The 24998-nt window shown below is 37.9% G+C and overlaps 1 protein-coding gene across 1 annotated transcript in view; it reads right to left on the bottom strand.

Moving 5' to 3' along the window:
* Positions 1 to 24998, bottom strand: part of IKZF3 (IKAROS family zinc finger 3) — a 92417-nt gene that overhangs the window by 22778 nt on the left and 44641 nt on the right. Inside the window, exons 4-6 of the mRNA XM_059380808.1 lie at positions 8856 to 9116; positions 7738 to 7905; positions 5755 to 5871 (exon numbers count right to left, since the gene is read on the bottom strand). Of these exons, the coding sequence (XP_059236791.1) occupies positions 5755 to 5871; positions 7738 to 7905; positions 8856 to 9116 (546 nt within the window). The remainder of the gene's footprint in view (positions 1 to 5754; positions 5872 to 7737; positions 7906 to 8855; positions 9117 to 24998) is intronic.

The raw sequence follows: 24998 nt of genomic DNA, 5'->3' as shown, positions 1-24998 counted from the left end.
TTGGCAAGATAGCAACGGGACAAGATAATGGGTTTAAATGATGAAATAGGAAATCCGTTCCTGGGTGGTGTTTGGCAGTTTAATGTTGCAAGAGGTGGGTGTGGAATACGGATAGTGGCCAGGAGTACAATTTACATACTTGGTTCATGAGAGCCTTGGAGGAGGGCTGTAATTCTGGATCAATTCCTCATGTCACTTGCCTACTATATAGTGGATGTATCAATTTTCATTAGCAAAATGATTTTAAACACACGTTGAAGATATAAATAATAAAACTAATATGAAGCCATAATTACAGAACCGGTTTCTATCTTTCATCTCCATATAAGTCTTAATTGTCTGGTTTTCAGTTAACTATTTCCATGATGCAATTCCTATCTCAAAGTGACTGCAGATTTAACCATGTAATTGGTTGTGTTTTTGTGTTTGTTCAGAATCTTTCATTTGATCTTGAAGTGTTAAATGGAGCTCAACTAAGAGGCATTGCTTCCTGTCTCTTCTCTGGTGTGGTCAGTAGGTAGCTGATGGACAGTGGAACAAAGGGGTGTTATTGTGTAACAAGAATTGTCTAACAAAAGATTGCTATCAAAGATTGAGGCAGGTTCTAGCAAAAAAGTTACATAAAATTGTTGCCTTTTTGAGCAAGTAGAATAAATACTACCTGTCAGATGGTAGCACTTTTTAAGAAGAAAAATCAGTTGGGAAAATCAACTTTTAAAACATTTTAAAGTTTTTCATTGGCCTCTTACTTCGCAAAAAATGTAAGTTTATTTGAAAATTCTCGTGCTTGTATTGGCTCAGCCAAAACAATGAGCATGAAGATAAAAGGCTGTGACTCAAAGATTCATAAAGAAATTTAATCATTCAGGGAGCCTGGGTGGCTCAGTGGGCTAAGCCGCTGCCTTTGGCTCAGGTCATGGTCTCAGGGTCCTGGGATCGAGTCCCGCATCGGGCTCTCTGCTCAGCGGGGAGCCTGCTTCCCCCCCCTCTCTCTGTCTGCCTCTCTACTTGTGATCTCTGTCAAATAAACAAATCTTTAAAAAAAAAAAAAGAAATTTAATTATTCAATTACTTAAAAAAATCTTTTTTTAAAAAGATTTTATTTATTTATTTGACATAGAGAGAGATCACAAGTAGGCAGAGAGGCAGGCAGAGAGAGAACGGTAAGCAGGCTCCCCACTGAGCAGAGATTCCCAATGTGGGGCTCGATCCCAGGACCCTAAGATCATGACCTGAGCCGAAGGCAGAAGCCTACCCCACTGAGCCACCCAGGCATCCCAATTACTTAAAAAAAATCTTGTTATTGCTAGAACTCACGGTCAAAAAATGTCCCACTTCAAGTACTCATAATGTGTGTGAAATTAGGCTAAATGAATCTCTATTCCAGTCCCTTTCTGGAATAAGAATCAAGCTAATGTGAAAATGAAGTTCGTGCTCATCTCTATTCTTTTCATATGTACTCCATTAAGACTGCAGAATTGGAGCATCGGATGACATCATCTGTGAGGTCTGGAGTAGAAACCTGGACTGATGTAGCAATATCACATGTGCCTCTACTAGACCTTGGTAGTTTATTAACAGATCAAGTACCCATTGCCTTGCTGGATTGCGAGTTGTCCAAGGGTAGGGGCTAAACTTTCACTCATTTTTATGAACAGCTCTGGCACACAGAGAATCCAACGACTGCTATCTGAATGAAATAAAAATTATTAGTAAGGCCAGAAGTCCCATTACCTAACACAGCATTCTTTTGTAGACTGGTGCCTAGCCCAGGGCTTTTTTTCTCTTTTGCTTCCATAAAGACCTGCTTACCCAAAGCTAGGGATTTACACTAGGCTGCACTTAATTGACAATAAGCACTTGATGAATAAAGTGCCATAGCCACAGTAGCAATGGAGTGTCATCTCTTTAAAAGCAAGGGAGGAAGGGGTAAGATGTACCACTGGTCAGGTTGGTCAGGTTCAGAATGGAACATGATATCCAGACTGGGACTCCCAATTTAAAGAAGAAAACAGAAATGAAAACCACATCAGGAGTAGTGGCAATAACAAAAGGCTTGGCTTGTGTGAACTGAACATTCTTTACATTTTAGGGGCACCTGGCTCGCTCACTCAGAAGAGCCCATGACTCTTGGTCTTGGAGTCATGGGTTGGAGCCCCATGGTGGGTGTAGAGATGACTAAAAGAAATAATAAACTAAAAAAACCACATTCTTTACATTTTGGATTTCAGGAAAAATCATGGGAACTATCTGAAATACAAAAGAGTAATATATCGACTGACATGCTGTTTTTATTTTACTTGATTAAACTGTGACTTTATACATTTTATAACATGAAACCAACATTACAAAATATTTGTTTTAAACAAAGAAATCAAAACTTGCTGACTTAGTTAACCCTTTATTTTTTGCTGAGACTTAAAGAATTTGCACGCATCAAACCACCCTATGAAATGCAAATTAACTCAACCTCTGTATTTCAGCATTTCCTGAATCACCGTAAACCACTGAAGATAGCTAAAATATTTCTTTCATACTTTCCTAATTTGACATTCCTAAAAAAATAAAAAAAGCGTTATGGGGATGGGAAATAAGGTGGTAACCTCACTTTGAAATCAGTATTTTGAACTTAATACACATACACGCATATGTGTCTACTGGTGTGTGTGCTTCTCTATTTCTTTCACAAACCAGATAATATATAACTTTAAACAACAACTAATCAAGCCATATTTTCCCAAAGTGGAAAAAAACCAAGATGTGTAATTTTTTTAAAAGATTTTATTTATTTAGGGATGCCTGGGTGCCTTAGTCGGTTAAGCCACTGCCTTCGGTTCAGGTCATTATCCCAGGGTCCTGGGATCGAGTCCCACCTCGGGCTCCTTGCTCAGTGGGGAGCCTGCTTCTCTCTCTGCCTCTGCCTGCCTCTCTGCCTGCTTGTGCTCGCTCTCTCTCTCTCTGACAAATAAATACAATCTTTTAAAAAATTGTCAAAAGAAAGATTGTATTTATTTACTTGACAGAGAGAGACAACAAGAGAGGGAACGCAAAAAGAGGGAGAGAGAGGGAGAAACAGGCTTCCCACTGAGTGGGGAGCCCCATATGGCGCTCGATCCCAGGACCCTGGGATCATGACCTGAGCCAAAGGCAGACACTTAACAACTGAGTCACCCAGGCACCCCCCAGATGTCTATTAACTGATGTACGGATTTAAAAAAAACAACAACAACACTAAATCCATACAATGGAATATTATTAGGCCATAAAAAATAATGAAGTGCTTATATGGGATACAACATGGATGACCTTGAAAACATTATGCTAAGTGAAAGAAGCCAAACAAAAAAGGCCATGTATTGTATGATTCTATGTATGTGAAATGTTCAGAATAAGTAAATCCATAGAGACAGAGAGTAGATCAGTGGCTGCCAGGCGCTAAAGAGGAGGGAACTGGAGAATGACTGCTAATGGGTACAAGGTTTCTTTTGAGGGTGATGAAAATGTTATGGAATTAGTGGTGATGGTTGTATAACTTTGTGGATATATTAAAAACTACTGAATTATACACTTTTTAAAAAGGTGAATTTTTTTTTTTAAAGACTTTTTATTCATTCATTTGGCAGGCAGAGATCACAAGTAGGCAGAAAGGCAGGCAGAGAGAGAGAGGAGGAAGCAGGCTCCTTGCCGAGCAGAGAGCCTGATGCGGGGCTCGATCCCAGGACCCTGGGATATGACCTGAGCTGAAGGCAGAGGCTTTAACCCACTGAGCCACCCAGGCGCCCCTAAAAAGGTGAATTTTATGGTAGGTGTATTATATTGCAGTGAATTTTTGAAAATAAATATAGCTAACCATGAAAAAAACAAAACTTCCAGTGATTTTGAAGCAAGTCACTCAATTTTTTATGAGTTTCAATTTCCTCACCTCTAAAATGAGGTGGTAGGATTAGATGCTGTCTTTAAACTTCTAGCTTTAAATATTAATAATTTTATTTGGAATATAATAGATTTTTATAACCTGGGAATGTCTCACAGAAAGAGCTCTATTGCAAACATTTCTCTTTAGAAATAAGGAGGAAATCCAACTCTTTGATAAAACCAAAGATGCCATCAGGATAAAAAGCAGAAGCATTGCAAACAACAGAATTCAGTTGGCCAGCTCCTAACACCATAAAATAGGCTTTATCTAAAAGAAAAGTTTCCTCTCACTCAAAGTAAGTACAGCTAGGCTACTAATGATTTCCACTCCATTTTCCCTGAGTTTCACATTATTTTTTTTCATATTTTTGTAATCTTTCTGTTTTACAATATTCAAACCATTCAACAGCACCTACTGCTGGCAAACAACACATCCCCTAAGGATTCAATACTCGGAATACACAACATGTCCAATTAACCAAATAAAAATGTCAGGCAACCCAATCTATGGAACCAGAATAACAGTCACCTGCATGGGACAAAGGACAACTGCAAAGATGTGACACAAAGACGTTTCATGCTGTTTCAACTGTAGAGTGAGAAGGAAATAAAACCACAATTGATATATGAAAAGCATCTAGTGTTTCAACCAATTGCCCCTAGGCATATAATTCAAAACACTGAATAAAATATGATATTCCTGAAGCCAAAGACAGACATCACAATAAATCATATGAGTAGACAAGTATATGATTTGAGGGCTTTGGGCAAAGAAAATCCTTGTAGTGTTGTTGTTGTCAGTGTTTAAAGATATTTATTTATTTATTTATTTATTTATTTATTTATGAGAGAGAGAGAGTGGGGAGGGGGAAAGCATGTGCATGGGGAGGGTCAGAGGGAGAGGGAGGAGACTCCCTGCTGAGCAGGGAGCCCAATGTGGGGCTCGATCCCAGGACCCCAAAATCATGACCTGAGCCAAAGGTAGACACTTAGCTGACTAAGCCACCCAGGCATTCTGAAAATCCTTGTAGTTTTAACTGACTCAGCCTCAGCCAGCCCTCAACCTGCTCTACTCTTAATTGCTCTTTCAGGGAATGGCAACTGCATTCTTCATCACATCCCACATCAATCTGTTAGGAAATCCTGTTGGCTTTACCTTTAAAATGTTTAGAGAATTAGAACATTTCTCATCACCTCTACCACTACCCCAGACACAGTCTTCTCCCACTTGAATTACTATAATGGCTTTCTAACTAGACTCTCCAAATCCCAATCTTGCTGCAAATAAAAATTTCTTCTTAATAGCCAAGTAGAGTGATTCTTCTAAAATGAAAAGTCCAATTATGTTACCTCTCAATTCAAAACCCTTTGAAGATCTTCAGTTTCACTTGGTAAAAGCCACCCTTTATAATGGCCAACAAGGCTTGATAAGATCTGGTTTCCCATTTCCTTTCTGGCCTCATGTTCCCTTCCCCACTCTGCTCCAGCCACACAGGACTACTTATACTTCTTCAAACTCAAGCCACAGGGCCCTTGCACTTGCTATTTCCTAGTTCTCTGCAGGGTTTTCTCCTTATCCCTTTAAGTCTGTTCAAATGTTGCCTCCCTGACTTACCTTCTTTCCCCCCAGGACGTACTTCATTTTGCTTAATAGTACTTACTACCTTCTAATATACTGTATATGTTACTTATTTACTTTGCTTATGGTGGTCTGCCTTTCCCCATTAAAATATAAACTGCAAGGACAGACTTTTGTTTGTTTGTTTGTTTGTTTACTATGTCTCCCATCACCTAGAAGAGTAGATGCTCACTACATGTGTGTAGAACGAATGAACTCACCAGTCTCACCCAGGTCCGTGTTCTGAAGTAATGTACGGCAGCGCTCCTTATGCTCCTCGAGGGAACTTCTCTGCTTGTAACTCCTTCCACAAAACTCACATTTATAGGGTTTCTCAACTATAAGGAGAGCACAAGGGGGCACTCAGTGACCTTTAGGGGTTACAGAACAAGTGGTGTCGTGGGGCTCTGTGCAAATTGTCCTTTAGGAATGAGGCTGCTGAAAGAAGTCAGGGTATTTGGATACCTATGCAGCTATATTATTTTTAAATTTAGTAAACTGAAATAAGGTGATAATCTTCAATTGACTGTTATATTTAAGTTTTCTTTAAAAGAATAGCCTCCTTTCACATGTGGAAGGATTTGGATTTAATGACTATCACTGAGCACAGTGTTTTGGTTCTAGATGAAATGTTATTTCTTTAGGAAAAAATATAAGGCTGTTCGTTTGTTTTTTTCTCCTCAAGGAGGTTAGTGTGGCTTAAAAATGAAATAGAAAGAAATCCCTTATTTTGTGACATCCATCTGGTTGTAAGTAAAGAATGCTGGGAGTTAGACATTCAGCCAGAAACTGATGGATTTTTCAGAGTTCTGACATATTTGGATAAATTTAGTTTATCCTTGCTAAGTGGTTATAGTGAAGTCTGGGCTTGAAAAAAACTGAGCTAATTATAAGTAATAACTTCAACTCTGTGTCCAGGGCTGGCCTTTCTGATTTGTTGATAAATGTACCCTATGAATATGTCAGAGTTTTAGGAACTGAGATTTTTATTTTCTAATCCTGCTGCTCTGGTTAAAACAGAGTTTTGGGACTTAAAGTACTAAAAGATCCCTCTCGAATCCCAAATTAAAATAAATGCAGGTTTGCTAGGGCTAAAAATGTTGTTACCCGCATAGTGGGGTCCTTGAGAATCTATCTAAAAAGTGACCACTATGTTTGGATCTTACTTGAAAAAAGCAACAAAAGAGAACTATTCTAATTTATTTGGACCAAATTCATCCTTAATTCATTACTTTGAACAATGAACTATAAAAGAAACCTTTCTCTCACTACTTATGGTCTCTCATGGTGGGTTTTGCTTGGGCTGACTTGTTTAATCCTTAGTCTCTGAATTGTGACCAGTTGTGGGTTTGGGGCTGGGTTTTAGTCAAAGCAGTATGTGGATTGACATAAAAACAAACCTTTTTTTTTTCTTCAATTAAAAAGTTTGTCAGATAACATCAAGAACATGAGGTCCCAAATTTGAAAATAAACTCAGTTTTATTTTTCTAGGAGGGAAATTCTAAACGTTGAAAAAAGTTTTATCATCTTGCTTGGTTAAAATAAAGAGTGAAAACATCAAAATAGAACATAGTTGGGTTTTTTTTTTTATGAATTCTTTTGCTGCTCATCTTCTAGAGATTAAAAATAAATAGGCTGACCAAGAAGAAAGTTAGGTTTAAGAGATGCACACTTAAAACCAATACAACGTTATACTGTCAATTATATCCCAGTTTAAAAATTTTTAGCCCAGAATGGCCAAAAGGAACCCTCTGACAATGATTTATACTCCATTTACACTTTTATGTAACTTACAGACTGTATGTACATCATGTGCTTGTCCAGACTTCTGAATGAAAAGTGTGTCTGTGTGTTTTTTAGGAAAGTAATCTCTTAATAAAGTTTACCATAAGAAAATACTGATGACCATAATTTTTTCACAAAAAATTTAAAAGGCATTTTTATAGAGCAGACTTTTCCTGTCTCACTGTCTTGTTCTCTAGGGGAGCAAGGATGGTAAGGAGATGATCATCCCCATTGAGCCAGACGGAGAGCAATTAATGCCTTAATGGAAGTGTAATTAGCCCTAGAGGTCTCTGCTGTTGTAACCCTTCAGAACAGGAATGACGGATTGAAACCTCCATACTTAACTCTTTCTAGTTTCCTCAGTGGGCACCAAGGAACACATATTTACTAGATATGGAACGCTCATTGCTCTCACTTACCAGAATGTGTCCTAAGGTGACCTGTGAGTGCGTCTCTTCTCTGGCATGCATAGTTGCAGAGGTGACACTTAAAAGGTTTTTCCCCTGTGTGCAGTTTAATGTGGCGGAGGAGGTTACCTTTCTGAGTAAAAGATGCCCCACACTGATTACACTGGAATGGGCGTTCACCTTTAAAAAGGACAAAAAGGAGACTTCTGATCACCCAGCAAGCAAGTGGCAAAGCATATGCACAGATTAGATGCCTATGGCAAAAGCTCATCTTTTAGATAATATCTGTTCATATCATATTGGGATCAGCTGGAGCTATACTTCAAGGCAAGTGTACAACTTACTTCTGGAGTCTTCCCTGTAGGAGAGAAAAAACATTTCCCTTCTTCAGTCCTCCATTCCCAAATAGCAAGACTATTTTACTTATCGTCTTGGATTACAGCAAAAAATAAATAAAGAAAGAACCAACATTCCCCCCCCCCCATCAAAAAAACAAGAGTAGCTCTGGAAGTGCTTTCCAGATGTAAGTTTGTAACACCACTTACCATTCTTTTTTAATATAATCTCAATCTGAGAAAAAAAGAATCACAGACTCAAATCTTAATAAGGTATGGAGGGCCAGAAGTGCTTCTTTTTTAAAGTTTCAGATGTCAGATGGAGTCTATTGGGCTCAGTGGGACTGTGCGTTTGTATGCATTTCTACAGGCTGGCTGTTTATTGTCTGAAAATAAAATTTTTAAACTGGTAATAAAAACTATATCGTTTCAGCTATCAAATTTGAACCCAAATTGTCTGCTTTTTAAAAAGTTATGCAAAAATGTATGAATGATGCTTAGGAAGCACATCACACAATTCAACTTTTACTTATTAAGTGAAGAAAAATATTTGGCTGACCTAGAACACTCAGCTTACTACAGTATTTTTATTCATGACATTTGCAATGTTTGCCAAACGGATAGTAAAACAGGAATAAAAATCACTGGGTAAATGAAAAGGCAGAGAGGGAGCAATACATCAGAATTACAGCAAAAATCAATGGAAGTAATCAAAAATCCCAAATTCCACCATTTCACTTCTCACATGGTTGCATTAGGACAGTTTTCAGAAGAATGATAAAGAAAACTATTTACCAGTATGGCTCCGCTTATGAACCATTAAGACATTGAAGCTAATGCAGGATAATCCACACACATCGCAGTTCATCTTGCCACTGGCTGGCCTGCTACTATCATATGAGACAACATGTCTTTCCAACTTAATGTTTTCATATTCATTATATTCTCTTGAATAGCTGTATGGAATTTCAGGCTCTTCCACATTTCCCATGGGCTCTGGCTTTAAAATATTCTCATCCCTTTCAGAGTATTCATCTTTCACTTTCATGCAATCATCTGCAGGGAAGGAAATGCAAGAAATGAACAATGATTGTTTTTGGAGTTATCAAAGCGGCTCAAAGAGAGAGACCCACAACTGACAATTAAATACCAAATGAAGCTAATATAATACAAGAAACCACCATTAGGATGAGCATTCATTATTTGAATTCAGAACCACAGTCAGTGGAAAACACACACACACACACACACACACACACACACACACACACACACAAATAGATAAGAGTTTTAGACCATCCAGAAAATGAGAGAACGGATTTAGCCGTCACTGCTTAAAGCGACCATGAAAAAAACATTCTGAGCAACTCTTCTCCAGTACTGGGGGAGAAGAAAGGTTCTCAGATTTAGTACCTTTTCTGGTGGCTGCAGTTAAAAGGCAAGGTGGTGGAGCTCTTCAGTTTCAAGAAGAAAATACTGTTTTAATCCTTTAAATGCATTCAATTTAAGCAACTAAGAGTGAGGTTTGAATATTTAAAATGGTTTTTCTGATTTTAAGAGCCATGCTTTGCCTCTTCCCCTTCCATGTATATGCACTGCTAAAATGAGTCTTATCTCTCTGTTTCTCTTGGAACTGATAATGAGACAACCTTGTATATAGAGGAAGCTGGCTGTACTAGTGAAATACTGTTGAGAAAGATAAAAAGAGAAGTAATTCTTTAACATACTCTTCTAAGGAGTCACTTTCATTGACATAGGTAAATGGAGCTCAGCCTAAGCAAGGGGAAGCACACCTACACCCATGGCAGGGCAGGTGGAACTCAAAATCTTAGAACTGTAGGACTGGACAGGAGAGGAGGGCCTGGCCCACATGATTCAGCTGACCAGGCACTGTCTTACAAAAAGCTGCAATACTCTTAAGCTGAAGAAATAAGAAGTGAAGAAGGCAAATTTATGTAGTGACACTAATAACACCTAAATAATTGCCTGATAAAATCATAATAAATACTTGCCAGGGATTTTCATATATAAAATAAGCTGTATAAATGCTTACTTTTTCCCAACATTTATTTTTAGAAATTGGAAGTTATGCTTCCTCATGAGGAATCATAAATCAGTGGAGTCTTTGGCTGGAAGAGATCACCTAGTCCAACCCTTTGGTGTTTTGGGTAAGAAAATCTGGCACCAGAGATCTTTTCAGTGACTTGCCCAAGGTTACACAGTCAGTTAACAGCCAGTGTGTGATTAGAATGCTGACCTCACACACTAGATGTAGAAAGTCTAGGTGGCTTCTTACTAACATATTCCACTCTCCCATCAGTGGTGTAGACATTAAAAACCAAAACACTGAACAAAAGATACTTTAAAAAACTGCATCCCTTCCAAAAAACACCAGTAAGTGCAGCTCCTGTTGCCACATAGGAGGAAGTACAACTGCAGCTGTGCCTGGCTTGCTACCTTCAACTCAAGTTTCAATTTTCACTTCTATCAAGGTTACCTTTTATCTATATTAACTGTGTTTGCTTAATAGAGCAAGACAGGGCCTAACCACCAACCGAGGAGCCATTGCTGCAACACTGTTCCTCTGCTTCTCACCACGGTTCATGGTTCATAGCATTTCACTCTTTGCTTAGAAGAGATGTAGGGCTGTAGGATCAGTCCAACATGTTTAAAATTTGCCCATTTAATGCATCTGAGTCACATATGAATTCATATCCATTTCCTACATGGAGAGAGATTCATTCCCTTCTTTCTCTGGATAGGTCTTGCCTGCCTTTCAGATAGAATTTGTTTGCTTAAGAGGTTTTGTTTAAGAAAAAAAATTTAAAAGAAGGATGCACCTGAGGCTTGTACCCTCCTCCCTTCCTTCATCACTCCAGCTGTGGGTGATATCCCACCAAAGCTTGAGTGCTCTTCAGTTTGCATGTAGGCGTTTAAAAGAACCTCAACGGAAAACTTCAGCTACTGAAAACCAAAAACAGCAGATAGGGGCCAGCAGAAAGAAGATCCTTTTCATTTTGGTTATAAAATGTTAATATGAACAGACCCAGGCCAATCCATGGACAATGACAATTAAAAACTAGGAAGATAAATGTGTGAGGTCTTTCTGAAAACACAGGACAAAAGAGAGTTGTTCCTTCCCTCAGTACTTGGTCTTTAATGGGTTTGACATCAAATTGAAATACTATACCGACCCGGCTCAAGAGAAAATCTTGGATTTTGTCCCTTAGGATTTAGCTGTAGAACAAAAAAGATGGTATTTGAGACACAGACCTCTGAGGGAAAGATAAGAGACACATGGATAGGATATAGGAAAAGTCCCTGGTATTTAACCAAGAATTCTTCGGACAGTTGTTGGTTTGTCTTTGGAATTGTACTACTTGTAGATGAAAGAACTGAATGGCCTCTCTGTATGGTTACTGGGGATGAACAATTCATCATGCTTTACCATGTAAAGATACACAGAATTGAATATTAGAATACATTAGTACTGAGATACACATGGGATTTCTGAGAGATTACTGGGTGTAGCACTTAGCCTCCAAACAGAGCCCACCACAAAGATCAGCGAAGACACTAATCTCCTTCTCTTGGGAAGATTTATTGGAATCAAAGGGGAGCATTCTACTACTTAGTATCCCTTGAAAATATTAAAAGTATGTCTAAAATCAAACTTGTCATGTTTGAACCCAAGCTTGTTTCTAATTTTTTTTTTTTAAAGATTTTATTTATTTATTTGAGAGAGAGTGGGTGACAGCATGAACAGTAGGGAGGGGAGCAGCAGAGGCAGAGAGAGAAGCAGGCTCCCTGCCGAGCAAGGAGCCCGATGTGGGACTCGATCCCAGAACCCTGGGATCATGACCTGAGCCGAAGACAGCTGCTTAACTAACTGAGCCACCCAGGCGTCCCAGCTTGTTTCTAATTTATGACTTCATTATAATTCCAAGTGGCATCTTCCTTCTTCCCGTTCCAAGTCTTAAAAGTGGAATCCTTTTCCTTTAAATCTCCACATCAAATCAGTCTTCAAGGCCTACAGATTCAGGGTGCCTGAGTGGCTCAGTTGTTAAGTATCTGCCTTCGGCTGGGGTCATGATCCTGGGGTCGAGCCCCATGTTGGACTCTCTGTTCTGAGGCAGAAAGCCACTTCTTCTCCCACTCCCTGTGCTTGTGTTCCTCTCTCACTGTTTCTCTGTCAAATAAATAAATAAAATCTTAAAAAAAAAAGACCTATAAATTCTATTTCCTCAGGCTCTCTGGTGACAATTCCTCTTTTCTGTTTCCTATTGCAATTTGGTCTAGCCTCTCATCCCATCATACCCAAACTCATCCTGTCTCAACACTCCTTTCCAGACAGATCTACTACAAAAGTAAGCTATGCTTTTTATATCCATATTCTCAAATCTCATGTAAAATTCCCTCTAATTGGGCTCCCACTTTCACAATTCACTGAATTCACTGAATCTGCTCCCCTGAAGATTATAAGTCATCTCCTGATTCCTATACCAAATGGCCTTTTGTGTGCTATTCTCCCCAACTTCTCTGTAGCCCTTTATACTACTGACCATCATTCCTTCCTCTTCTATACTCCTATTTGTTCAGTGAAACTGTAACTTCTTTCCTTACCTCTCTGATTGCTTCTTTCTATCTCTTTTTCTCCATCTGCCTCCTAAACACTACCTGTAATGCTCTTTTTCCTTCCCTTGACATCTTATCCCCTGTGGTAATTTCATCTACTCTTCAGGCTTCAACTACTGTTTTATATATGATTAATTCCTAAATGTGTGTGCCTGATCCAGATACACACACACACACACACATATGCAGGTGTAATCTCTCTCCCCTTCTTCAGTCCTTCATTCCCAAAGGACTCCATAGGTATCTCCCCAGTTACTCAGGCTAGACTCCTTACAATCATCTTTCCTTCGTCTTATTTTTGCGCCCCACTTAATCACCCATTGGTTCTATTTTTTATCCTCTCTCCAATCTGTTTCTCCTCCCCACTACTTTGTATTCCCAGTATCCTGGATCTCAGGTAATCTCTGATTACCCTCCACATTGTTCTCCCTGCTCCCTTTCTCTCTCCTTCCCAGTTCATCCTATACTATACTACCATACTATCCTTCCTCTACTATAGCTCTGGTCATATCATGACCCTGTCAAAATTCTTCAATATTCTCTATTGCCGAGTTTAAAAGGCCTTTCAGCGGGGCGCCTGGGTGGCTCAGTGGGTTGAAGCCTCTGCCTTCGGCTCGGGTCATGATCTCAGGGTCCTGGGATCGAGCCCCATGTCGGGCTCTCTGCTCAGCAGGGAGCCTTCCTCCTCCTCTCTCTCTCTGCCTGCCTCTCTGCCTACTTGTGATCTCTGTCTGTCAAATAAATAAATAAAATATTAAAAAAAAAAAAAAAGGCCTTTCAGCATCTGGCCCCAACCTGTCTTTGTAATGTTTATTTTGAATACTCATATATCTTTAACCAAACTAAACAACTTCTAAATATTCTTGCTTTTATTTATTTATTTATCTATTTAAGATTTTATTTATTTATGACAGAGACAGTAAGAGAGGGAATACAAGCAGGGAGTGGAAGAGGGAGAAGCAGGCTGTCTACTGAGCAGGGAGCCCAGATTCCAAGCACTGGGATCATGACCATAGGCAGATGCTTAATGACTGAGCCACCCAGGGGCCCCTATTCTTGCTTTTATTATTTCCACTGCCTATAAGGTCTTTCCCCAATGTTGCCACAGGTGGGTCCAAAACCTAAAGATTCTTTAAAGCCAATACTAGTATGTTACTTCTTACCCACCCTCCATCCCCTCCAGGTGCAAAATAATCTGTTTCTTGTTTCTCTGAGTTACTTATAAATTCACCTCATCTCCCATATGATCATATAAGCTATCTGAGGTCAGAAGCTACACAGGTTGTTGTTGTTGTTGTTTTTTTAAGAGTTTATTTATTTATTTGACAGATCACAAGTAGGCAGAGAGGCAGGCAGAGAGAGGAGGAAGCAGGCTCCCTACCGAGCAGAGAGCCTGATGTGGGGCTTGATCCCAGGGCTCCATCCCAGGGCTCCATCCCAGGGCTCTGGGATCATGACCTGAGCCGAAGGCAGAAGCTTTAACCCACTGAGCCACCCAGGCGCCCCCCTCCCCCCCTTTTTTTTAAACTCAGTATCCCCTTTGACACTACTTGACCTGTATCTGTAGAGACCAGAGGCTTTGTGGTTTGAAGATAGAAATGTTGGGGGTCTCATCATAGACCTACTAATTTGGGTGTGGAGACTGGAAATATGCATTAAAATTATGCTCTGCAGGTAAATCTTAGGTACAAATGGACTTTAAGAACTGCCACTCCAGGGGGATGGGATGGGGGCAGAAAAAAGCACAGCTGCTCTACAGTTTGATGCAATGCTCTGCATAAACTACACACACATTAAATACTTAGTACACGAATATACCACTGCATTAGCCTCCTAACTGGCTCACAGTGTATGTGACCTCTATAATACATTTTATTTCCAGATTAATCATCCTGTAACACTAAAACTCCTTTTCAGAAACTTTCAATGATTTCATTTTGCTTATAGAACAAAATCCAAACTCCTCAGCAAGACCTTCAAGGGCCTGTCCAGAACCTGCCCTGTGCCTACCCAATCATCTCATTCCTCCTCAATCAACCTTTTCTCTATACTAGAACCTTGCTACTCGAAATGGGGGCCTTGGATCAGCAGTTCCAGCATCCCCTGGGAGCTTGTTAGAAACACAGACTCTCAAGTCTCACCCCAGACCTACTTGATCAGAATTTGCATTTTAACAAGATCCTCAAGGATTTCTATGCACATTAAAGTTTGAGAAGTTACAGCAGCAATTTAATGGCAATTTTCCAAGCCTGTTTTCTAGTCTTTCCAACATCCAAATGCCCTTCCCTCACATCAATATTCTATTCAAACTTCCAGATGCTATTTAAATGCCATTTCCTCCATGCAGTCTTCCTCGATATCCTAACATAGAAAAAAATTCTCATTTCTATTCTTTCTCCTATACCCACTTCACTCAACTTTATGTATATAGCATGATGCCATTAATCTCTACAGATTCACCTTAATGTAGTTGATGTGTTCATAAAATGTTACATGTAAAACTGATAATATTGTTCCACTGATTTACATTACACGTTCAGAGATGTTTCTCTTCATTTTTCTTTGATTTTCAGTTGTCAGTGACTAGCAACATTTGAACTGTTAATAAAGGCCAAAAATCTTAAAAGATCTGGCAAGAAATACTTGGATATAGTGAACTGCTCCAAAATACCCTAAAGTTTTTATGAAGCGAATACAACTTTTGTGATGTGAATAATCTCCCATTTTAGTTTTGTAAATTCCAGTTTCCTATAATACATGTCATGTTTCTTAGACACTTAAATTGTCACTTAAAATACTATCAAGAATCTTCACAGGCACTAGCAATATTTTATTTCTTAAGCCAGGTGGTGGGTCCATGGATGCTTGTTTTGTTGTTATTCTTTAAAGTATACATGTAATTATATCTGCCTTTTTGCATGTATGATGTATGTCATACTAAAAAATGTTAAAGGCTTCCTGAGTAAATTTTTTCTAAGTGAACTTGTGGAGAAAAGAACATACCAAACCACAAATTGCTGATAAAGGTAATTGCTAAACATTCCCAGAGGGGGGAAATAGATGTCTAAATTGAATCTAACCCATAGAAAATTAGATTAAACTGAACTTCTTCCTAAAGGAGCTACTCTGGGGTACAATTGCTCCCATCTTTGTCTATGTTCTGGAGACCTCTTAGGAAGATGACACACACTAACACACACACACCCCCCAGAGAGAATTTTGTAGGCTGAAGAGAACAAAGGCTTGGCTCACTGGGGCTGATGCACATGGTTTCATTTCCTGGGGTGATGGTTATCACATGAAAGGCTTGCACTCCAGAGTAGACATTTTTGGTTTCACCTGAGACATTGCAAAAACAATGGGTCTTGGAAAGGATCCAAAATCTAAATCCTTCAGGGGCAATAGCAGTCTCAGCCAACTGTGCCTCAGTTTGTTTTTACAGGCACATAAAATGCTCAGTTGGAGAGAAGAACCTATCAAAGATGGCAAATGGAACAGACAACTTGGGTGTCCCGGATAACATGTTAGTAGGAATTTCCCAGTGCAAAGAGGGGATTCTGAATTTCCACTCTGAATTACGGGCTCTCAGAATCCAACTCAAAGAACGACAAAGTTTAGAGTGATAGCCTTAAGTTTGCCAGAGATACTGTGAGAAGAGGCAAAACAAGATAGAGGCTGTTAGACAAGGAAGACACAAAAGGGTGATGTTGTTTAAGTGTTTTACAAGGATTAGGGGTCATAACCATGAAATCCTCAGCACATGCAAAAGTCAACTGGATAACAAAGAAGCTTAATCATCTTAATGTGGCATTTTAATGATGCCACTGATTTGCTATGCCAATTCAGAGATAATGAGGCCCTAATGCTACAGATGTTCAGCCAGGCTAAAAGAAAGGGGGGGTAGGGTGGGTGGGCTTTTCTAGTATGCCATTTTCTAACTATCCAATTAAACAAATTGTGAAAGCATCTAAATAGTTTACCAGGTTTTGACAGCTGTTAATAGGATTTAGAAGCTTGAAGCACTAAAGAGCAAAATGGGAGATATATGTATGGTAGGTATTTAGTCTACAGAATTTGTTGCTATCATCCAATACCTTAGAAATAGATAAACTAAAACAGTCTTCCTTATAAAATTAATATCTCTAATCCTTTCCCACAATGGCCTCTTTGTATTAGGAATAAGAACACTGAAATCATGGGTCATTTTCATTTTCTAATTTACATTTTTATTTGTAAAGTGAGGAGGGGGGAAAACCAATGATATTTTGCCAACTAAAGAATACAAAGTTCTAGTATTTGTTAACCCGTAAAATTATAAAGCTTCAACAAAAGCAAAACTTCTGGGCATTGATTTACAGGATCCATTGTGTTGTCATGTTTCTCTTCTTTTAAAATTTAAAATGATAGGTATCCATTAATTTTTAAAACATGTATTTAAAAATTAGGGGAAAAAACTGGAAAGGGTGAATCAGACCACTAAGAGATTAAATATTAATATCTCATTAGTAGTGAAATAAGAGATAAGCAGTTTAGGTAATACTTGGTTTAGTTAAAGTTTGCATTAAAACATATTCTCATCAGACTTTCAAATTTGCCTTTAAAAAATCTAAACTGGTAATTACTAAGTCATGTCACTTCAAATTCAAGAACATTAGCATGAAAACATGAAGAAAGTTTCAGTTGCAAAGGAACCACCCTCCGTTTTACTAATAACATTAATCTTCGTGTTATTATCTGACTATAAAATAGATTATTCATTGCCATAATAATAAAAATAATTTTAATAATTTCAGTATAATGCTTTACTTCCCCATTAGAACAAGAGGATATTTATTGCTTTTAATGACAGGAATATACTACATATCAGCAGTAGGTGAGATTCCCACTGCTCAGTTGGCCTAACTTTACTCTTCAGATATGTGGTTGGGTGAACTCTTCATCTACAGTTGTGAGGACTGAAGAATATGATGTGTGGAAGTTCCTTCTAAACTATGAAACAGTATATAAATGTAGTGACTTTTTCATTTCTGTCCATTGTAACTATGAACTCTTCCTATTGATCATGTAACCTATATATTATATTATTTTATATTTGTATTTCTGAGAAATAACAGCAATCCATTAGAAAATAATGAATGAAAATCTAAAAAAGATGCAGTTTTAGATGCTGCCCAAACTTACTAGAGATAGATTAAGGTATTTACGTGGTAGACGCTTCATTTATAAACCCAGAGGAAAAATATTATTTTTCTTTTATAATTCCTTTGTATAGAATATTCTATTTTTTGACAGAGTTCAATCAAAAAATTTAAAGCACCTTAAAATATGCTACTTAGAAAAACTAAAAAATTATCACCCAAATACAGTTAAATTGGCTAAAAACATTCTGATTGTCACAACATCAACCTCAGGATCATATGTTAGGGAAGGAATGAAAATGTCTCCATATCTACAACATAACTTCCTGGTATGCATAGTATGTGTTGTGTTACATGACAGTTAGTTTATTCCCCACATAGATTAGGAGTATCTTCAAACCATGGGCCAGGTTTTGATAATATTTTGTGTCCCCAGAATCTTTCAGAGGACTGGCTTATAATAGATGTTAAATGAATGAATGAATGAATGAATGAACTCTTTGATCAGCCTGAATCAATTTAAGAAGAAGGCGGCCAGGCAGGGAAGAAGGAATAGGGCACTTTTCTGTACCATTCTCTAATTTGTCTACAACATTCTGAGGCTGATACATAGTATGCAGAGTTTCTTCTCATGTACATAAGAAAAAGACACAAGCCCCATAGTGATAACCAGTCCTCTAGCTTACATCTTTGCCCATGGTGGTCAGCTTTTATCTCCACTATTCCCTGCTTTGGAACAGGATGCCATCCTTTGGAATAGGTTGACCAGTTCCTGCTTCTTGAACCTCTTCCCTCAGTTCTATTCCTGCCTGATTCATTTCTACCTTACTTATTTCCTCTGTCTACTCCTCTTTTTCTTTCTATTAAGTGTCAATGGTTTCCTCAGGTCTGTTTCTTCAACCTTTTGTTTTCTCACTTTACATATTCTCCTGATCCAACCTTCTGTGGCTGATGACTCCAACATCTATATTTCCAGCCTAGTCTTCCCTGTTCAGTCCAACAGATATTTCCAATCACTTCTTAAATTTCTTACACTTGTTCCACACTCAACGAGTTGCAACCTAGCTCATTATTTCTCTCCCTTTGACTTCTCTTCTAAATCTGCTCTTTCTGATAGTCCCTGTTTTCCCCCTCTACATAGTGGTTGCTTGATATCAATGTCTGTATATTATTCCACTCACACCCTTAACATATAGTAGCACTGAGCCAGGCACACAATTTAGCAATTGCTTACCAAATGAACAGAAGGAAGGCAGGAAAGAGGGCAAGAAGGAAGGAAGGGGTGAATGATTATCCTGTTCTTTGCTTCAAATACAAAATTAAGGTTGGAGACTTTTTAAAAAAATTGCACATATTGCAATTTTGCCCAAGGCTAGCGTATTAGGCCACAGCAACAACAAATTGTATTTCTAACTTAAGGTATGCCAACCTGACCTGAAGGGCATAAAGGGTTCTTGAAAGAGAGGAAAATTAATATTAGGATCAATAATGAAAAGATTCTTGCTCTTTTTTAACATTAAATCAATTAAAACAGAATACATAAAAAATAATATAAAATTTACTATTTGCTACATATTAATACTCTTCCTCCTCTATGCTTCCTCCATTCTCTTCTCTCTGGCTAAGAAACATGGAAGGACTCAGCACTGATTTGTCCTAGGTGAATGTATAACACTAAAAGCCCATTAGGGAATAAGCTATCTTGTCACTGGAACAGGCTTGTCCCTGGGGGTAAAGTTTAACAACTGCTTAACAGCTGCCCAGTAACACACTTCAAGGCTGCAAGCAAAGATGCATCCTTGCTCCACTAGAAACAGTGGAGGGAATATTGTCTGGAAGACTATAACTAGAAGGAATCTAACCAGTAAACTGGAGTATAAGTTTTTCTTCATTTCAAAAGGCAACTTCCAATCATCACGAATAGAGGGGTTTGTACTAACGGTATTCAAATAGCACCAGAATGGGTACTGATAATTACAAGGAAAAGACAGTATAGTATTTCACTCTTATTTTGCCCACTGAAAATGGATTTAAAAAAATTTTTTTTTAAGTTCTGATGAAAGAGCACAGGCTTTGGAGTAAGATGACATCTAGGTTCAAGTTGTACTCTGCCTGTATGATCTCAGCAAGTCACTTGATTTCTGTGAATTTTCTCACTTGTGCAATGATGATATTATCTACCCTTAACAGGGTTGTTACTGTAATTACATTAGGCAAAATAATGTACAGAAATATAGCATAGTAGCTGACACATATTATCTTCATGACTTTGAATTAGGCAAAGATTTCTAAGATATGATATCAAAAACATGAATCATAAATGAAAACATCTTATAATTCAATAGTAAGTCAAATAATCCAATTAAAAACGTGAAAAATATTTGAATTGACATTTTACCATAGAAATTATACAAATGAGCAATCGGCAAATGAAATTATGTTCAACATCATTAGTAACTAGAGAAATGCAAATTAAAACCACAATGAAATGCCACTTCACACCCACTGGAATGGCTATCATCAAAAAGACAGACAACAATGAGTGTTGGTAAGGAGGTGGAGAAAATGGAACTGTAATCTGCTGTTGGTGGGGGTGTAAAATGGTATAGTCATTTGGAAAAAAATTTGGCTGATAGCCTTCTGAAAATGTTTCTAACAATCCCTGACTCCTAGTATTCGTATCCTTGTACAATCTCTGCTCCTTGAATGTGGTTTGGACCTGGATGATTTGCTTCTAATTAAAAGACCATGGTGGGGCACCTGGGTGGCTCAGTCAGTTAAGCATCTGCTTTCAGCTCTGGTCATGATCCCAGAGTCCTAGGATCAAGCCCCGTATTGTGCTTCCTGCTCATTGTGCTTCCTGCTTCCTCTCCCTCTGCCTGCTGCTCCCAACTTGTGCTCTCTCTCCTTTTCTCTGTGTCAAATAAATAAATAAATAAAATCTTAAAAAAAAAAAAAAAAAAAAGAACATGGTCAAAGTGATGGGAAATCACTCCTGTTGTTAGATTATAACTGTGACTTCCATTTTGTTCTCACTCTTTCCCTGGTGCTTCTCGTATGCTTCTCTGACAAAGTACGCTAGGGAATCCACATGGCAAAGAAGTGAAGGCTGTCCTGGCCAACCTACAGTGAGGAAATGAAGTCTATTCCAATAACTGTCAAGGAACTGAATCCTGACAATGACATGAGTGAGTTTGGAATTTTATCCTTCCCTAGTCAAACCTTCAGATAAGACCACAGTCTGGGTCAATACCTTGACTGCAGCTTCATAAGAAGCTGAGGACCCAAACAAATCATGCCTGTATTCCTGAGATAATAAATTTGTATTGTTTTAAACTGCTAAGGTTTGTTATATAGCAATCAATAACAATATAGATGTTTCTTATAAAATTAGACATAAATTTATCATACAACCCAGCAGTTTGACTTCTAGGTATCTACCCAAAAGAAATGAAAACTTATGTCCACACAAAGACTTGTACACAAATATTCATGGCAGGATCATAAGAGCCAAGAAAATGGAAATAGAAGGCCTACTATTTCACAAATTAATAAACAAAATGTATTTTATCAATACAGTAGGATACTGTTCAGAAATAAAGAGAAACGAAGTACTGAAACATGTAACAACATGGACAAAGTTAAAAAAAAGAAATATGCTATGCAAGTGAAAGAAGCCATAAGCAAAAGATTATATACTATATCATTCCTTTTGGGGTGCCTGGGTGGCTCAGTGGGTTAAGCCTCTGCCTTCAGCTCTGGTCATGATCCCAGGGTCCTGGGATCAAGTCCCATCAGGCTCTCTGCTCAGCGGGAAGCCTGCTTCTCCCTCTCTTCCTGCCTGCCTCTCTACCTACTTCTGCCTACTTGTGATTTCTCTCTCTATCAAATAAATTAAAAAAATATATATATAAATATATAATATGTAAATATATAAATATATAGTATAGAAATAAATAAATATTTTAAAAAACAAAACAAACAACAACAAAAAAACTGTATCATTCCTTTTATACAAGATGTCCAGCAATTGTAAATCTATAGAGACAGAAGTCAGATTAGAGGTTGCCTGGGGCTGGGAGTAAGAATGGGGATTCACAGCAGACTAGAGATTTTTTTTGGATGATAGAAATGTTCCAAAACAGTGCTAGTTGCACAATTCTGTAAATTTACAAAAAATCCTTGACTTGAACACTTAAAGGTATGTGAATTAAAGCTGTTAAGGGAAAAAACTCAATAAGTATTAAAAAAAAAAAACAAAACCGGGGCGCCTGGGTGGCTCAGAGGGTTAAGCCTCTGCCTTCAGCTCAGGTCACGATCTCAGGGTCCTGGGATCTAGCCCCGCACTGGACTCTCTGCTCAGCAGGGAGCCTGCTCCACAGCCCCCCGCCACCTACCCCTCTGCCTACATGTGATTGTTCTCTCTGTCAAATAAATAAATAAAAATATTTTTAAAAAACCCAACAACTGATATTTAGCTACACTGATACTGACTCTGTCTTAAGAGGGTAGAGTTTAGTTACTCATTTACCAACTATTACAAGAAGCATTGTGACAAGTGTAGCTTTTGGTCTACGATTGAGCCTTTATGACAAATCCTCATGAGACTATCTTTAACCCCTTTTGTTCCCATGTAACTAAAATCATGTCCTTTTCACAGAAATTAATAAGTGTTGTGTTAAAAAACACAAGGTGCATCTGTTACTTGGCAGTAGGGAAGACTTCTAAACCAACTCGAAGAGTTGGCCTCACAGGACATTTCTCATACTTAACTATTTTATTATCAACTTCAGAGAACACCTAAGTAACTACTGATTTTGCTATTTTCCTAAGTTGTGCTAGAATCCATAAAGATCCTGATTTTCTAATTACATTTTTTCTTTATCATATTTTGTACTTTTATGTTTTCATGTCTCACTTTCTATTCTGTTAATAATTTAGTGCCTTACTAGGCTATGATTATTAATCAATGAGCACTATTCCTGACCTACAAGTCAGCAGTAGTATAAAATCACATGGGGAAGCTCTCTGAGGGTTTACTCAGTGATATGAGAGTTTAGTTCTCCCATGAGAAAAGAAAAAATAAAGAAAAATCTTTTTTATATCATCTCAGAGACGGAACTAGTACAACCTGAAGTATTAGACCCAGAAAATCAAGATGATTGTAAGGAACAGTTCATAACAAAATGCCAGGAATAGTCCTGGGCTCCAAGCAATTAAGGGACGTAATAAAGGGACAGTAAATTGTGTCCAAATTTTGGTGAATGAGAAGTATGGCCATAAGCTTAGATTGACTTAAGAGAAGCTAATAAAGAGCCTTTCCTGTTTTCTCTAGGGCTGCTATGAACTTCCTTAAGGGTAACAAAGGCATGACTAGGATTTCTGCTTCTATAGACGCAGGTGCAAGAAAGCCTGGTTCTAACAAATCTTGTCAATGTTTTTAATGCCACCAGACTGACTAATATAGTGAAATATCTACCACGATCCCATTTTTACTTATTCACTTGACATAATTAAATAATCTATTAAGGGTAAGGTCACAAATTATTTTTAATTATTAAACCATCGGTCTCCATATGTTACTGTTTAGACAGCATCACCCCCTGCAGAATAGAGTTTTCAAGACTGTCATTTCTACAGCCTCAAATCTAGATCCAATTGCAGTCAGTTAAAAAGCAGATTTCAACCACACAGCTGAATGAGAAAACATCTGGACCTAACCAGTCAGAATGAGAAAGGTCACATGTTAAATCCAGATAATCTTGTTTATTGGTGTTTGAAGGTTATACACCAAGGGCTGGATTACCAGGGTCCTCCTTTAGGCTTGGCTCTGACATCTTCACTCATCTGCTGTGTGTGTGACACTTTAAAATCCAAAGCTTTCAAACTACTGTGCTGTCAGTCACCTCCAAATATAAACTTCCTAATTCTAAGCCTGAATACTACATCAACCTATTATTAGACTGCTGAGTATTAGGCGCTAAATTAGATGCCATATAACAGAATCATCAGGGGTAAATGCTGTCTATCTATTCTTTAAAAAACTGTTTTCAGAATTTCCATCTGGAATTTTTCTATGGATGAAGCATCTGTAACTTTCTTTATCAAAATTAAGAAAAAGGCCTTTGATTTACCCATAAATAAAATCAAAAGTTTGCCCTACGATAGCTTTCAGGTTAGTGAGAAAGGAGGATTATGCCTATTTCATGATTTTTTATAATAAGTATATGTTATTTTATATACATACAGAGCCGATCCAAAATTCTTTATGTTGGAAGCTGTTCTATAGACCATTACATATGGAACTATTATAAAAACAACAAAGTCTAGAAGCTGTAAGACCTTATATACCTTGGTCAGAGCTTTTTAATCTTTTGAGTTATGGACTTCTATGAGAACTGTACTCTTGGCCTAGATAAAATACACACATGCCCATAAACACAAAATTTCATATAGTTTTGAGACATTTCCCAAATCTTGAGATTTCAGGTTGAGAATCTTTGTATTAGGCCTTTAAATAGGCTGAGGCTTAAACTGAAGGCTCCTCTGTGCTACACTGTCTATACTTTATATGACAGGGGTTGGTCTTCAAATTATTGGCTCAAGTACCCTAAAAAGAATTTTTGAAAAGTTATGTTTCTTCCTTATACACAGCAGATATTAAGTGGAAATCAAGTTGACATCTACAATTTTTCATCATAGTTTAAACATTTTCTAAACAAATACAAATTTTGTTTACTATAAATAATAATGATTTAAACTGTTAATGCACTCCTTGAAATGTTTCCAATGAAATATAAATATTAGTAATTTTATTTACTCCATCATAAATTTAAAAATATATAAATAAGTTTAAAAAAAAAACCAGAAAAATTTCTCCCTGAACTTCTATATCCGTTTCACTTTCCCCATTGAACTTCATCCTTAGGTACTGTTCTTTAAAGATTTATTTATGAGAGACAGAGAGAGAGTGCATGCACACACACGCACATACACCCCTTTGCACTTATGTGCATGCAACTGGGGGGAAAAGAGATTCTCAAGCAGACTCCTTAAAGAGCACCAAGCCCTACATGGGGCTCCATCTCACAACCCTGAGACTATGACCTGAGCCGAAATCAAGAATTGGATGTTTAACTGATTGAGTCACCCAAGAGCCCCCTTA

The sequence above is a fragment of the Mustela nigripes genome, chromosome 16 (assembly GCF_022355385.1).
Source record: "Mustela nigripes isolate SB6536 chromosome 16, MUSNIG.SB6536, whole genome shotgun sequence".
Classification (NCBI taxonomy): domain Eukaryota; kingdom Metazoa; phylum Chordata; class Mammalia; order Carnivora; family Mustelidae; genus Mustela; species Mustela nigripes.
This window is presented reverse-complemented; position numbering and strand designations above follow the sequence as displayed.